At 39.3% G+C, this 17,812-nt stretch overlaps 1 protein-coding gene across 3 annotated transcripts in view; it reads right to left on the bottom strand.

The window, feature by feature from the left end:
* mtor (mechanistic target of rapamycin kinase) overlaps positions 1 to 17,812 on the bottom strand; it is an 89,850-nt gene that overhangs the window by 24,045 nt on the left and 47,993 nt on the right. For all 3 annotated transcript variants that reach the window (XM_044350780.1, XM_044350782.1, XM_044350781.1), the window contains 6 exons: positions 14,184 to 14,259; positions 9,894 to 10,033; positions 6,545 to 6,645; positions 5,687 to 5,802; positions 2,775 to 2,852; positions 2,083 to 2,190 (listed from right to left, as the gene is read on the bottom strand). In XM_044350780.1, coding sequence (XP_044206715.1) covers positions 2,083 to 2,190; positions 2,775 to 2,852; positions 5,687 to 5,802; positions 6,545 to 6,645; positions 9,894 to 10,033; positions 14,184 to 14,259 — 619 coding nt within the window. The remainder of the gene's footprint in view (positions 1 to 2,082; positions 2,191 to 2,774; positions 2,853 to 5,686; positions 5,803 to 6,544; positions 6,646 to 9,893; positions 10,034 to 14,183; positions 14,260 to 17,812) is intronic.

The raw sequence follows: 17,812 nt of genomic DNA, 5'->3' as shown, positions 1-17,812 counted from the left end.
TGAGTGTGTAACTGTTTCCATTCAACTGTCAAGCTAATTTTATAGAAACCTTTGAAAAGTCACAAGGAAATTAGTTAGGTGCAATTCTAAGAGATAAGTAATACATTTTTTTTGTTTGGATGGAAACAAAGAGTATTTTTTGTCTTTGACATGTTCTTGGTGCCTTTATCTAAAGCTAAGCACAAAAATGTACATTGTAAGACTATAATGCTAATGGTTAAACTTTCACACAATTTTTGCGAAGTCTCTTTCACTGCCACCCAATTATTTTGTGACTGATGTCTTTTCAATGTAATTAACTGCTTGCTGCACATGATGGACAGTCACCAATTTCTCACGATCATCACATTGGCTGACATAAATTCACATCCACATTCATACTCATCGCCTCTTCTAGAAAACTGCAATTTCGTACCATCTCATTACCTGTTTTTCTGAGGCTGTACAATTGAGCGAGGGCCAGTTCTAAATAATGGCCCTGTATTATTAAATGAAATGTTTGTGCAGTCAAAATGCATGTTGTGTTTGTTTTGGATTATATCCAGCAAAAACTCTTTCACAGTGACCTTTGGCTGTGGAAGAACAGACTTCTGGACGCAATAAGTCTCCGCACGCAGCGACGTTATTGACAGCATTTTAGAATACGTCAAATCTGGTTTTGAAAAAAGTACACCAGAGCCCTCTGGGCAGGCACATGCAGCCTTCAGACAAATACAATCTTGCTGGGCTGCAGTCAGGGTACAGGATGAAGGGGGTTTTTGTTTCTTTGGTGAAGAGGATTTTCCAAAATGTCAGTAACACTTGAGCAGGAGAAGAGTGACAGGTATGCCAACAGGGACTGAGAGTAAGCAGTATTATACATGCCGCATTAAACTGAGCAGCTTGGATGCAATGGTATCAAGGGTCAGGAATGGTACATCACACAACGGCTTATCAGTTTGGCTGCCTGACTGACTTCTCTCGACATGCACATACAAGGCAGAAGCCTTTCAAATAAGTTCATTTGATTCAGCTGTAAAAATGGCAGACATGGAAAAGATGAACTTGAATAGTATCGTCTTACATCGGATGGCATTTGTCTCAAATTCTGAAGAACTGGCAGGTGGCTGAATTTTTCCAAACCACTTGTGGATTTGTGGTTCTTCCACACGTCTTCCTGTCTCATTTAACAGCATGTACAACTCTGTAACTCATGATTAGTAATGATAATAATAGTAATAATAATCAGTTTCAGGAAGGAGGAAGAGTTTGGATCAGTTACAGTGTGAGTTATGCGAAATGAGCTACTCTTTTTTTCCTGAATATTCCTAGTTGTCAACAACAAGGGTCATTGCATGCTGGGAATGGCAAGCAAGGGCACCAATTATCTTATTTTCTTTTTAAATGTATAAATGTGTGTTTGTAAGGATCAAACTATTAACCAGAGTGGCAACAAGTTTAAGCTCATGGTTTCCAAATCAATATACTTTATGTTCACTCACCTATAACCAAGACCAAAGGTGAAAGGCTAGATTACTTGGTCCTGCTTATGGCATTCAGTGAGCAACATGAAAAAACCACCTCCAGTATTATTTCATACACCCTTTGAAATAACAATACCAAAGAGAAGTACGATGGTAAAGCTGCACTGAGTGGACAGTAAGCAAAAAACATCAGATTTATAAAAGAAACTAGATTTTCCTGCTTTCAGACTGTGATGGATATATTTTTTTGTTGATGCAGTTCTATGGTTGTGACTGAATTTCTGTAGACCAATGGACTAGTCTAGATAAATTCTAAAATATATGGCTACATATGGAATTAATGTATTTTATTTTTACTGACCATCAAGCTGGTTGCAAAGAACATAAATTTTACTTAAGAGAGCACAAAATGATTCTACTTTTTTTTAAAATCATATCTACAAAATAGTAAAGCCTTAGTCACTGAGGTATTAGTGTGGGTCTTTGTTTGCACGTTTGGTGTCTGGCTGGTAATGTTTCCCATTAGTAACAGTAGCCTTTCAAACATCTGCTTTATCTTGCATTTTTAGTTGCACACGTGAGTGTGTGTGTGTTTCCATATATCATGTGCAGTAGTCACCTGAAGCCTCTCCCACCATGTTTCCCTGATGATGTCCCTCCTCTCTGGCACCAGCTTGTACTGGATCACCTCCTCCAGCTCTGACAGCATCTGGCAAGAGACCATGGCCTGGGAAACAAACAAGCACATACACACATTCATTCTTATCCACAAACTCAGCATTATAGTTGCAAATGTATATTGCACAGATAGGGTAAAAGCTCCTTCTGTGTGAACCTTCTTGTGTGGCATCTGTCAGAAAAGATTTGTTTACATCTGCCGTTTGCAACAACATTCAGAACTGATATGCCTGCTTTTTGTCTGCTGTCAGTCTTCATAGTGAACAGCTACAGTACGCACATCTAAATCAACTAGGATCAAATGGCTTTCAAGATAATGTTACCTGACAACATCGGTATGAGAGAAACACGGCTGTTTTCAGGTTTCAACAACTGATTTGAAATGTTGACCAGATAATTCCACTTATATAGACAGTAAAATAACAGCAGTTCCTCCAGCTGCGGAGAAACAGTAAACATGAATCATTTGACTTCTAAAGAACGTAGATCAGAGACTTACACTTTACAAATCATTGCTTCAATAAAATTTTGTTGCAGTGGCATTATCCTTCTGCACATGAATGCTATGAAAAATGAGATGGTTCGACCGAGGCCAGGCGCTGAATATTTTGGCTGTCTCAGAGGAACACTTACCCCGTAGGCTCGACTGTAGCTCTCTCCAGCCATGGCTGTCAGCTCAGCATCCAGGAGGTCTCTTGCTTTGTCAATACACTACATAAAAAAACATTTACAGTGAGATCTGACATTTTAACTGTAGATGCATTATTATACATAAAGATTACGATGACAATCATTCTCTCACTCGCCAACATACATTTGCCCCTTTTTTTCCTTAGTCTATTACATTTTTTCTTAAAATGTACAGTTGAAACTACAGATTTTATTGAAAGGTCTGCCTGAATAGTGCACCGATGTGCAATTATAAGTTGGCTTCTCAATTCACTGTAAATCCTCAACATTGCAAACACTGGTTTAATCCATGACTAATAATGGCGATAATGGCATTTCCTCAATAATGTAATGTTAGCATGACCACAGAATGTACAATAACATAATATCACACTCTCCTAAAAGCTCCTTACATCAGGACCAGCTTATATTGGACTAAACCCAGACTATAAAAACACTTTGTACAAATGAGAGAATGCATGTTATTGCTTACTGCTTACACCCTTCTTACCTCCTTAATTCCTGCCAACAGTGACATATTAATGCGACTAGGACTAGTAAGCCTGCTTGTATAGTAAAATGGTTTGATGCACTGCTGAGTGCCAAGTGTTTTATGAGGAGAGGTTAATGAGCTGTTAAGAGTAAGAGTGTGAAAGTTATGTAACCAATGTTGTGGATATCAAAAGTATCACCAAAAAACAGCCTAAATTTCCATGCACATTCAGCGAAAAGGGGAAGAATTGAAAGGTGATAAAGAAGGATTCAAAATAAGGGCTGTCAGTCATGACCATGTTGCAAATTTTGAAACCTTTCTTTCATGATGTTCATAAACTTTCAGAGCACATTCATGCCTAGTTTCCTGTTGTCTGGGTGTATTAATGTATGTTACTGACTTTTACTATTGTAAAAGTTTCCTGACTTTTCCTCACCAGACTACACATCTCTATATTCAAGGATACTGCATGTATTTCATCACCAGTGAGAATACTGAGCGATGGAAAGATAGCAACTGAGAGAAAGACCTGATCCAGAGCAGCAAAAGGGACAAACAAGGACACATGTATTGCGGTTGAAAGCCTGCTGATTTCTCGGGCTACTACAGCCAATGTTTTTGACAACTGTTATTAATGGGAGGGTAAAATGAGGGAGGATGACTAAGGAAGTTCTCTGAGGCTAGGACACACAGCTGTTTCAGACCGATTCCTACCAATTATTTTTTTCGCGGGGAGGGAAAGGAGGAATGGCATGCCAAAAGACCTCTTCAGGCACGCACAACAAGAGGAGGGATTGTGGGACAGTGGTTGGGATGAGGTGACAGTGAGGCTGCTTCTTTACAGCCTCAACTCAGTTATGGTTCTGTTTACTCCTGAATTACTGCGGTGGGGCCTCACTGTAAATGTGCAGTCCAGACGCCTCCTGATAAATGCAGTGTCTGGCTTCTGGCAGCACAAACAAACCGTGACCCAATTTTTCATTCTCTTATATAAAGGTTACACCTATATGCACTTACACAGGCTTACAAGTCCAGTGATACTACTTTATCATTAGAGTGTGGTATGTAAGCCGCTATCTGAATGGTTTGGGCCAAATCAACACAAACTCAAAATAAGACCCAAACATGACTGAGAAGTCTGTCTTATCGAAGTCAAAAAGATGGCTCTTGCTGTAAAAACCAAGAGACAATTTACAAATCAGACACACAGTGGACTGGGTATCATATATCATGAAACTGGTTCCATGAGACTACTTTTCTGGAGGGGAACATGACTGCGTGTGTCTACACATCATTGTTGGAACAAACCAAATGCAGAGATTTACAAAGCAACCTGAAACCTTTCGCACAGATGCACGCGGAGACTCGTGGAGCACATGTCTGGTTATTGGAGGTATAGAGAGAGGAAAGACCCAGCCCTATGGAATCAAAAGGACTTAAGTGCAAGGATTACCAACCACATCCGGAAGACTAGCCTGAGCTCATGTTGACATTTAAGCTTTCACCCTTGCTCCAGCTGCTTCTCATTCTTCATCATTCATTGTGAGTGGCCTCATTGTCAGTAAGAGTCAAAAGTCTGCTTTCCCTATTCAGCTGATGCAGAATCCTAGAGGCCACACCTGGACCTAATCTCAGAATTAGAAGACGGGGGCACGGAGAGCAAGTCTCAAAGGCTTTGTGGTAAAAAGGGAACTTGGAGGATGAGTTCAGGGAAATTAGAGGAACAGGTGTTTATTGGTCTCAGTGCTGGAGCTTGTGTTCGTTAGTCGTGCTGGCATCCAGCTTGAACAAATCCATCTCTAGGGAACATGAGCTCATCTACTATCCCCAACCTTCATCAAACAAGGGAAATACCACCCTGACCTCCACCAGACCCTGCTGACAGGCAGACAGGAGGGGTAAAGGGCTTCTTATTTGTTTGAAGCTGAATGTTGTGATGATTTACAATTTCAAGAGTTACATAACGTTTCCACACCGAGGATGTACAACATTGTAAAAGAAAAGAGAAAAAGAAAAACCTTACACATTTTATTACATTTAATGAAAAGCCCGAGTTGATGGGGGAATTCGATCCTGTCTGGAATAGCCGTAAAGACATTTTCATGTTTTTTACAGTGTTTGTTTCCAGTGTTTTAGCTTTTCATATCTTGCTATAAAAACTAATGAAAATTCCAGAAGCCATGAGACTAGGCAAATTCCCATGTGGTATGTCTTTATGAGATGTTTCCTAAAAATATAGACTTTACTGTATACTGAATAGAGGGGGGAGGGTCTACTTTACTGTATACTGAATAGAGGGGGGAGGGTCTACTTTACTGTATACTGAATAGAGGGGGGAGGGTCTACTCCATCGGGTGTTTTTTTGAGTAATGATGTATCCCACCTGCTGGGCCAATGAGAAGAGGTCCTGATGCAGCGCTAGCACTGCTCTATAGAAAGCACCATCATGTGTGTCTCTTGGGATCATACACGTGTACTCCTCCATGCTGTCCCAGTGCCCTGCAGAAAAAACCAAATCAAGTGAAGAAATTCACAAAGGCAGCCCTAAGCAGGAAGTGTTTGAAAAAGAGTGCAACATTTAATCATGGACGTCTTATAACCTAACAACTGAAGACTGGAGCCGATTGAAGTTCAGAAGCCTATCACTGCCGCTTTGAACCACACTCCACCTCTGCTTGCTATGATATAAATGAAAATTTATATTAAATTTATATTATAAATATAAAATTGCAACCCAGTATTTTGCTTCCCAACGGCACCAATAAAAGATTGTCTGACTTTTCAGATAGAAGGGCCAGCTGGTTGTGTATCGTCTCAGAGTTTACGACTGACTTTGGAAAGTCAAAGCCACAGACCGCAAACCTTAGGCGTTGCTTCTGCACTCTGGTCCCTGCTTTTCCCCATCATTGCACGTTACGATATGTCAATGTTATGACTGGATGCCATTCCCATCTGGTTATAAGAGGGGGGCTTGGCAAGAACTGTTGCTGATTTCATTGCTGCTCGGTTCGATTGCATTGTTGAGTCAGGCTTCAGGTTTCACTGACTGCTATTATATTGTTCATCATTAATATTTTATATTAATGATGAATGATGGTTATATTTGTATTAATGATGATTACTGATTTATATTAATTTCACACAAGTGTAACTGTACAACCGAAGTGACAATAAATATCTTGAATCTTTTTGCTAATTTATCTTTTTCAGCATATAAGATATGAAGTATCTGAGTGGTTACCTAGACCCCAGGCGGCAGCGGCAGCCATACGAGCCATCTTGGCCTGGGTTTCCTCACTGACCAATGTCCACTCCTCACAGCACTGCTGGTGCAACTGGCCCCTAGAAAACATGAACCACAGGCTTCAGATGGTAGAAAAAACAAATCCAGATACTGTTCAGTCCCATGTTATGAGTGTTGACATTAGTTAAATTCTACTGCATGTTCACAGTGATGCAGTTTGCAGCTAAGATCCAGAAATTGATCTGTGCCATCATCTGGCTACCTAGTTGATCAGAAAATCAGGTGCAGAGTATTATTATATGCATTGCAGTATAGTGACATGGACTGCCAACAAGACACTGGATATAAAAAAGAGCAAAAAAGGGTTTTCAACGACCCAGAATTACGGTGTGTCATTGAGTGATGCATATGAAATGATTTGCATATTACCTGGTGTCTCAGAGCTATGTGATTTTGCAGCTAAATGAAGAACATACATACAGTAAATGGTAGGATTTTACTCTGTAGAACGTGAAGTTGGACTGAAGTGCTCATTCTTGACACACATTAATTGTGTCATTGTGCTTCACAGACCAAAGCAACCCTACAACATAGCGTGTTCTGACTTAAAAATAACTTTTATAACATGTTTACAAGGGCCTTAATAATACTGTTAAAAAAACAAAAAATGACAATGACTGTTATCCTCAATGGAAAAAAGGCTCTACTAAAATCCAAGTCATTATGATATTACAAATAATGTTAAGACACTATATTTTATTATTTCCATTTTCCTGTGCCAAACAACAATTGAAAAAATAATTTACCAGAACAGCCCAGCACTTTTGGCCAACGATGAGAAAGAAACTGAAGGTAAGGTGAGCTTTGGTTCCTACTACATCTGCCATTATTTATTTCTTCATTTGTTCTCAAAGATGAACACGGTGTACTGTCTGTCCCACAACAGTCTGATAATATCAAGTATCCCAGCAAACTGAATGTTCCAAACTGAAAGATGAATGTTCCCGTTGGGGTCAGGTGCATCTACCCAAGACTAATTCCTCATTAACAATAATCAGTTCTGCATTGTCCAGCATGAGATCAAACCGACCGCATGCAAGCTTGGATGAGAAGAGAAACAGAGGGAGGAACCGCCAGAGAAAAAAAGAGAGACAGGTTTGGATGGGGGTCACTGAAGTGAAGCCGTTCTCCAGCTGCCTGGCTATTGTATAACATGAAAGCAACAAGTAGGAAAAGCTCCGGTACACTGGGTGTATGTGTGTCTACAACAAACAAAAAGTCCGGAAGGGAGACCTTGAGTTATAGTTTGACTCAGCAGATCATCGTTCCCATCTTCAGAATTTCAAAAATAAACCCTAAAATAAACACTGTCAGCTAAAAAAGAGCCCTTAATCTAGTAATAGAAAACTTTAAAAACAGTTTTGTCTCCCGGGCTAACCGTAGTTAAACATGATTTCTGTTTGTTTATTTATTTTAAGGCTCCACGGTACATTTGGTCCACCCACACTAACAGGCATTGTCATTTGCTCAGACCCCTCAGGACAGTGTGGGTGTTTGATTGATATCTCCCTCACTCTCGTTAGTTTTGTTGTACCCATTAATACCTAAACAGAGGCCTAATTAGCCAAAATATGTGAAAACACCTACATAGGTGTGCAGGGCACAAAGCAACACGTTAGCATCATACTATAACAGAACACTACTAGGGCTGAACACCAGGAATATGACATCCCGGTATTTTGTGGTAAATTCTTTGTAAAATCTAATCCCTCTTCCCAGAAAAAATACCTGAATCATCCCACTGTTTTTTGCATCTATGCATGTGAGTCCGTGTGCCTTTGGCTTCTCAAAATTCCAATCTTGAAATACTGTTAACTATGCTAATTCAATTACGTGGCAAAATACACTTTAAAGTATGTGTGAATAAAGTAGAGTGCAAAACCTGTAAATAAAATAAATAAATAAATAAATAAAATTTAACAGGACCAACAGGTCAAATCATCTGAGCTGAGAACACATATGCAAAACATTTTAAATATCACAATTATTTCTTATGTCAGAATATAAATATCTCAAAATAATAATTACCATATACCGACAAACGCTGCTGACAGAGAGGTTTAGCAGTCATAATTGAAAGTAAGCAACATGTACTGTACACAGTATGCTGGACAGATACATAATTAAGGGTGTGGATTCATACCTCAAACTGGCATGGAGCCTAATATGACCAACAATGGCTGCAGCATTAATTTAGTTCTTCCTGAGTCCCTTTTCATGAAATATTTAAATTTTTTTGTCAATCGCCTTAATGTTATACTTAAAAACCTTAAGATGGACATTCTAGTGTTAAAGTTTCCTTAAAAAGTGTCCAACATAAGGCCTCAGTTTGACAGACAAAAACATTAACTGCACCTTAACAATCTCTCTCTCACCAGTTTTGGATTAGACAAGACATATACAATACCCCTTACCTCGACAGAGAAAAACACGTTCTTATAAGTCTGATCTCATTTGACTAATGATCCAGTCAACTGTTATATCATCTCCAAGCCTAACCAATCCACAAATACACAAATATAAACCAGAAGCTTCACTTCAGCTGAGTAATGTTCTTGTAAAATTGATTGAATCATTCTCTTGAGAAATGAATAACAGTGTATACAACAATGGCACAAGGATGGCAGGTTACATAAGCAAATTAACATCTGCTTAGTGTCATGAGTTCTGTGACGATCCACATAGTTGGATCCCTCTGACATCTTGTGACTTTCTTTTTCCCTAAAAATGCTCTTAGAAAGTGGGCGGTCGTTATGAAGTTAAGCCTCGGCTGTGGTGAAGTTTCATTGGATTGGCGGCACCTCTAAGTGGCGTTGGATGTCTGTTCATGCATTTACCGGTAAAAAATACTCTGGTCAACTGGTAAGACCTGTTTTCTCTCTCTTTTCAACCAGTCATCAAAGGTCTAATGTCAGGACTCATTAGGAATGGGCTTCCTACGCACAGTGAGCAAATACAAAGTTGGAGATTAAAGCACTCACAGTAAAACTACTACCTCAGACGCTGTCTTTATCCATTAAAGCTAAAGTGGAAAATTGAAGAACCCAATGCACCCTTTATTTTATCACTTCAGTGAATCACACAATACATCTATACCAAGAAGACCAGGGCTGTGTGTTCAAAAAACAAAGTTATGGTAAAAGAAATACAGTCAGCAAATATTACAAAAACGGACTCTACTGTAAAGGTTTATATATGAATATATAAGTATTTATGAATCTGAGATAATTTGAACAAACTGTAGCAGCACCTACCGAACTCACAACAGATATGACTAATGACATACCATTCTCCCAAGGCCTCTAAGCAGCGCATTCTGCCGAGGATGAGCTCTGGATCCTCTTTGTTCATGTCAATCTTCTTGTCATATGCCACCAGGGCATCTTCCCACTCATGCAGCTTCTCGTACCAGGTGGCTTGAATTTCCTAAAAAAAAAAAAATAATAATAAAATAGAGAGTTGAAGAGAGTCACAGAAAAACTTCAACTATGTAACTATAAAATCCACACATTTAACTTGAACTATTTCTCTGCCATGAATACTTTGTTTCATCACGTGGCCTTGACAAATTGAAAATTTTTATAGATAGTTTTTTAGTTTAAGCAAATAGTTTTGAAACTAAGCTCCTTGTCCATTTACAGTCAGACAAAGACTTCCACAACTAACTTTCATTATAATATCATATGGATCATTGGAGATTCCCACCTTAATGTTTACCTCCTGTCAATCATCAGTCAATGAAGTTTATTTGTCACATGTAATCACATAAGGTACAATCACAGTGAAATGTAATCCTGCCAGTCCCTTCAATTTGTGCATTCAAAAGAGTTTTAATAGAATAGGAATAGTAATAAATATATGTGTATGATGGGGGGAAAGTCTTTGGCAGTGACGTCATTGAGGATCCTAGTCACCAGAGGGTAGAAACTCTTCCAGGGCCTCTCAGTGCTAGCCTGGTGTATCCGGTACCTTCTTCCAGACCACAGCAGAGAAAAAAGGTCGATATCCGGGTGGTTGGGATCCTTAAGGTCTTTGCACACCAAGTCTGTTTTTTTTGTTCGAAATTGTCGCACGTTAAAAAATAAATATGATGCCACGTTGTGTCAATAATGTTTATACATCAACTCCGAAAGTTTCATCTGTCATTAAAGTTTCCGGAGCAGGTTCGATTTTAAGCAGAAGGCTTAAAGACGTTGTCTGTCTGAGGCTTGGTACAGCTGGTATAATATGACCTGATTTTTGCATCCGTCAAAAGCCTTTACAGAGTTGTTTGACCACTCAGAGCCACCGTACACACAAACAACACAGCCTCGAAACACTGATACTATCAGCTCCAGCAGAGAAGTTATACACAGACTGATCACAGGACAACTATTGACCATGATCTTGTCTGTATGTTGCAGCGTTTTGAGGCTGTGCTCTAAATATCTGTGGATCCAGTCAAAAGGATCACACACCTGTGATCATCTGTGATCAGGTGTGTGTGTGTGCTGCCAGCCGCTGTTCAGGATCAATTGGATCCTGGAAATTGGTGGTCCTCTTTACTGTGTGGTTCTTTCTTTTTCTTTCAAGAATTTAGAGGACCCCAAAATGATCCTCACTGCTTGACGACTCCATTGTGCCTCGTATTGCAAATTTTCTCGAAGAATATAGTAATAAAACACATCAGACTCAGTGAGCAAGGTTTCTGTGCGTAACCATTTTTGTCGGATAACAGATTAAAAAAACGCATACAAAGAAAACGGACTTGGTGTGCAAAGACTATTATTCTTGCAGCGCCTGGTGTAAATATCCTTTGGGAAAGGTAGAGCACCACCTATTTTAAGTTCAGCTGAATAAACTACTCTTTGCAGGGACTTGCAGTCCTGTTGGGCACTGATTCCATACCAGGAAGTGATGTTCTCTGTCAGGACACTCAAAGGTACAGCAGTAGAAATTCCTCAGTATTTGAGGGGATATCCGGGCATCTGAGGTGAAACAGTTTCTTCCTTGCCTTTAGGTTGTTGTCCTGACAACTGTGGGTCAGGTCCTCTACTTCCTTCACGTAGGCCTTTTCATTGTTATCTGTGATCAGGCCCACTACAGCTGTGTCATCAGAAAACTTGATGATGCTGTCGGAGTCAAAAGTGGCTACACAGTCGTGTGTGTACAGGGAGTACAGCAGGGGGCTCAAAACGCAGCCCTGGGGTGCTCTGGTGTTAAGTATGAGGGTAGAAGAGGTGTGTCTACCTACCCTAACCACCTGGGATCTCCCATCAGGAAGTCAAGGATCCACATGCACAGTGAGGTGTTTAATTCCAGGACCTTGAGCTCTGATGAGCCTGGAGGAAACTATGGGGTTAAACTCTGAACTGCAGTCAATGAACAGTAATCTCACATAACTCCCTTTCTTGTCCAGGTAAGATAGGGTGGTGTAGAGGATGTGTGCTATGGCATCTTCCGTTGATCAGTTTGGATGCTAGGCAAACTGTAGTGGGTCCAGTGTACTGGATAGTGGGGATCAAATGTAAACCTCACGTCACTTTACATACTTTGACCTCAGCAAGATGGCCGCATGGTCGCTCTTCCCGAACGCAGGTAGCATTCTGCTCTGTGGCCATTTTTGAATGGCATGTAGCAATGATCCAGAGTGTTTATTCCCCTTGTGGTGCCTTCAATATGTTGATGGAATTCAGACATAACCTTCTTAAGGTTAGCCTCAATGAGTGCAGCATCAGAATTACCAGTCTGTGAGAAGTTCAAGTCTTTGCAAAGATGCAACAAAGTGACTTCTATGTAGGTATACACTTCTCTCTGGTGACATCAACCATTGATAAAGTACATAGATTTCTTTCAACCTTTGTTTAAGCGATGATTGCTTACTAGTACACAAAACAGGGAAACCTTGCATCCTCCCACAGTTAAGCTTTCCAAATGGTCACCTCATAAACAAGGGAGTGCACAGTTAAACCGTTTTTTTACCAAGTCTTTTCACTTTTACTGTGCTTTTAAAGGGAAACATAAACGCAGTTCACAAAGGCAGAAGGAAAGACCTTTTCCATGGGAGTGAGAAAACACTTTGGCTTTGGGCTTAAATTAACCACATAGAAATACTATGTTTAGGCTATCTCTAAAACAAAGTACTGCTTTATTGCTACACTGACCGCATTAATTAAGTATGTCATCAACACCAGCTGAAACCTTGAATTTGGATCTGTGGCAGCTGTGGATAATGGAAAAAAGTACATCCATACAACAAACAAACAAAAACCACAGTAACTAAATTGTGCAATTTTGTTAACAGGGAAGGCGAAGGTTTAGAACAAAAACATGTATTTTCCTCTTAGGTAATTGATGAAGAAAATCTGTGATGGTGTCTAATGCAAGTCCAAATTTTAAAAGTTATTTTATATCTGGATCTGGTCCATCTACAAAGAACATGAAACACAGGGAGCAACACTCCTTTACACAAACAGAAAAAAACAATCCAGAGATAAATATATAGTTCCATAATGACAGAAAGAAAATACAAAATATAAAGTTTTTCAATGTAACTAACATAATTAATACAGGCTAATTCAAGCATTGGCTCAATATAAATATTAATACTGACATACAGGAGTGACGTATTTTGTGGCTTTCAACTTGGCCCGTCAGAAGTCACGTAGGGGAATTACAGTAAATGAAGCCATTTAGGCCCCCTAAAAAAAACTCACTGTTAACAAATAATCACCATTTGTATTTTTTGGTATGAAACATTACATTCTTTTACCACTGGAAAAGAACACAAAGTAGTCACAAGTAAATTCAGACATCCTGTGAATTGGATGAGAAAGTCTATTTTTGCTGCGTGCTCTTAACAATTGTTCAGAGGAGCAGATGGTTTTTCCACGTGCTGCACATTAAGAACAGGGTGTTCTGGGGGTAGGTGTCTTAAATGACCCTCATCCCCATGTTAAACTCTATGTGTGGGTGAAGGATACCCCAGGAAAAAGCGTATAATTCAGTCCACTAAAGGCTGTATTTCAACTGAGAACGCACCAAAAATGCAAACCTCTGCCTTGGTGTGGGCTGTTACTACAGGTACTGGTGAGAACATGAAATACAAACCAATAAGTCCAGTTTGAAAATCCAGGAAGAGTGTGAAGAAGTACCAGATGCAAAGACACTGAAATGTAGTTTGTTCTTGTATGATGCATGATTTTACAACTTTAGAAAGTTATTACATCAGTCATTTTCTCCTCTAATTGCCAAGTAAACAGTAGAATTAACACAATGTTGCACATAGAGAACATGTTACAAGGTACTGTAACTGGAATGTGCACTTGCATGTATTTTATTGGCCAATGTAATGCAGTCCTGGGTGATGTTGGCCTGCTGCAACAATTGAGCCAGTTTAAATATTTTTTATGAAAAACCCCCCAGCCCTGTTCAGCAGCGCCCTTGCTGTGCAAACGCAATGGTAGCATTGGAAGGAAAGAGGAGGCTGCAGTTTTCTTTTCCAGTGCTATTGCCGAAATGAATGCAGCCTAAGAAAAGTTGCACTTTTTATTTGGAGATAAAAAAAATTACCCGAGAAAAAAAAAAAAGTACTCACCAGCTCACCAAAATGTTTCATGGCGTACTCCAGCACTCCAGATGCGGCTTCTGGCTGCTGCAATTTATTGTTGATACTGCAAGAAATGACAAAACAAAGCTGAGCTTTTAGGCCATTCTGAACACAAAACCAGGGGCAAACTACACTCAGAGAGATTTGTGATTCAATATGTGGACAATATGTACATGCAGTTAATAATGTCATCAAAACTGACAGCCCACTGTTAAAGCAAAGAGAAACCATTTGGAAAGTTAAGATATGTGTGTGAGGGAAATAAACAGAACAATAAGTTCAGGAGGCTGTTTCAGAAAGCAGGCTTAACAAACTCTGAGCCTGAACACTGAACTCTGAGTTGATGAACCGCGAGATGGGAAACTCTTTTTGGTTCCAGAACGGCTGATCAGAGTCAGTTCAATCAATTCTGAGTTAAGCGCGTGCTTGATGAATGAAAAAAGCCATCATCAATGGCGCTCTAATACTAATGATTCACCATGGCAACAGGTAAATAAAAGGCAGAGCCTCCGTTTTTAATCCAGTGGACATAAAGATATTAATGCATGTGTATGTGGACGGTGTACATTTATCTTTAAAAAGAAGAGCCTGAGTCAGAGCAGGATAAAGTGTCAGTAAGTTAACACAATAAGGTTTTCTTCAGTGTTGTCCATTTCCTTAATGATGATAAAGTGGAATCAGGCTGTGTATCAGGCTGTAGCCTTCATTTTTCTTTTTTTATATTTTAAATATATTTGTTCAGCTTTAATCTGACGGGGGACAAAATATAAATAAAAGATAAATAAATAAATAAAATAAAATAAAATATAGTTTAAGATTTAAAATTATATAGATCAAAGACATAGAGACATGACACAGTCTGATCCGGTAATAATGTGTTTGGTGATTTGCACTTGAAAAGGTGTCAAGGTTAAAATACAGTAGAGTAATACAGACATATTTGTATCTTGGCTCAACAGCATTCAGTGATGCTTTTCAATAACTCAGAAATATTAACATATGATCACCAATATTATAAGAATAATGTTCCGTAAGTGTGACCAATCACATCATGAGTGATAGAGATAATTATTCATTGATCCCACATGTCTAAAGCTTCATACCAATTTATTTTAGATTTATACTGAGATGACACATTATGTGCAATAAACATTTCAGCAGGAGCTGCTCTAACAAACTGACACAGTCACAGTGTTAAAACAGAAGAACATGCAGAGGTTTTATTCTGAGCTGGGGATCAATTCATGCTGTGTAATATTTGAATGTGAAGGCAAAAACCACCATTCAAAGAAATAACTGATGCACATAAAAGCGGTAACTTTAGAAAGTCCTGAGTAACTAAACTAATTGATTCTGACAGACTGTAAACCTCCACTAATGAATGTTCTTCGATACGCGCTGTGATACCGACTGAATGAATGAGGAAATTAAACAGTGTGTCTGACTCTGTCAGAGGGAGGAGACAGAGAGAAACACAGGGTTTGTTGAAGAAAACCTGCCAGCGAACTGGTTAGGTTCACAGAGTCAGTAACCGCGGTAACTGACCCCGAGTTTATGTTAGCTCTCTTTCTGGAACTGAAACTGGAACTGTATATCCTCCTTGTGGTTTCTAGGAAGAAACTTTGACACCTTTACCGTCTTGACATAGCTAAAGCTAACATTATTTCCAAGAACAATTTGTAATGCCCTGTAATGCACACACTGCTAACTCTGCCGTTGACCTGGGGAGGTAAAGACAGACATGTGCTACATGCGAGACATCAGGCGCTTCATTTCACATGCCAGCTTCACCAGGAGGTTTAGGATATCCCTCCCAAATCCTACTCCTCTGGGTGCAGGCACCTCAGCCCACCAATAGGACCCAGTGGGGCAAGGAGACAAGGTGGTGATCCCTCACCAGCTTCAAACCCACAAACACTGCAAACTAAGATGATAAGAATGCACAATCAAGCCAGAAGAACCACTAATTGACATTGAACCCTGTGTTTCTCTTGTGGTGGGTAAGAAATTGGCCCCTACATCTTCTATGTGCTTTCCGAAAAGTCATTTATCCGTCAATGAGGCACTCTTATCATTACTAGTCAAGTAAGAAACATGCTTAAATGCATTTTTGGCAATGTAAAATGAATGTTTCCTCTTTCATCACACGTGTTTATTGTGAAAAGTAAATGCACCTATTGACATTTGTCACAGTTGTTTGAAAAATGATGCCTCAAGACACCACAATTCCCGTTTGTACACCCTCCACTCACCCGCACCGCCACCACATCTGGAAACACTCCTGTGAAACGCAAGTCTATTATATTTCCTCAACTGCAAAACCCATGCAGCCACGGCCAATACATCTGTAAAATGTAGCGTTTGAAGAGTGCTGGTATGCAGTGGAGTTCCTGAGGACAGCAGGCAAAAGTTGATGAAGGATACTTGAGCATATATGTCAGAAACCTGGTTTGACACAGGGTAAAGGCCAAAAAATGTGATGAAATGACACAGCAAGTGGTCACCACAAAGCACAAGAAGCTGCTTGTACAGACCTGAATACTTGACAGATAAAATAACAAATATTCACATCAGGAGCTATCTTGTACATAATTGGAAACAGAAGACAATCTGACCACTGTAAATATCCTTCCTCTCCCTGATTTTAGGGACTCAATGAACTGAGTTGCTAATCATGTGCCAATAAAGTAAGATTTGTGTGATAGGCTTCACATTTTTGCAGTGTCCTGTCTTCAAGGAAGACTTAACGCAACTTACAATTCTGATTACACTTTTTGTCTCCTGATACTGACACCTAAATTCTGACTGACAACAAGTCCTGATCCAATAGTCATTCCTGTATCTCACCGTATTCTGTACTTGTTCTGACTGTGAATATCATAGGCAAAAGTGTTTATTTGACTGCTGTCTGGCTTTTCATTTGTTTTTATTTTTTTTGTTGTATTTTTTTGTTTTGGGGCAGAATGGGTAGGAAGATCTATTGTTTGATGTATGTAAATATTCTGAAAAACCTAAAAGTGTCAAAAATACTCCCCTATGTGTAACAATATATAATTTTTTGCCTACAAGCGTTCATACACCAACATTCCATAAGTGGGACACTTTTAATGATAAACAATGTTTACAGATAGGTTCATGTTTGGTACTAACCCTAAAAAGGTTGTCCAGACCATCAAGACAGAATTGAGTGTCATAACGGCGAAGCCCAATGTCTTATAAACCATTTTTAAACTGACTTATGTGCATAACACATGGATTATTGTTTTATTAAATTAAAGGTTTTGACCAATTATAGTGTTGTTTAACTGGTTTAACTCTTATGTTAGAACAAGATAAGAAGTGAAAAACAAATTCTAAGATTTATCACAAATTAAACAAAACAGGCCTTAACATATTTTGATGTCTCGTGATAATCGATTATGTCCTTTCACACACTTGTGCATATGAGGTGATTTTTCAAAAGAGGCTGGTGTTAACACATGACGGGGTGCAAGACTTAAGAACGTGACAGAAAGACAGAAATCGAACCAGACGGTGTGATTGCATAACATGAGAAAGTGAGCTCATTTTAGTGAATAAGCATTTGTCTGAAACTCTCACGGGGCTTGACAGAGTGC

Source organism: Thunnus albacares, chromosome 5 (genome assembly GCF_914725855.1).
Source record: "Thunnus albacares chromosome 5, fThuAlb1.1, whole genome shotgun sequence".
NCBI classification, from domain to species: Eukaryota; Metazoa; Chordata; class Actinopteri; order Scombriformes; family Scombridae; genus Thunnus; species Thunnus albacares.
The sequence above is the reverse complement of the archived record's forward strand: the minus strand, read 5'-3'. Positions and strand labels throughout refer to the sequence as shown.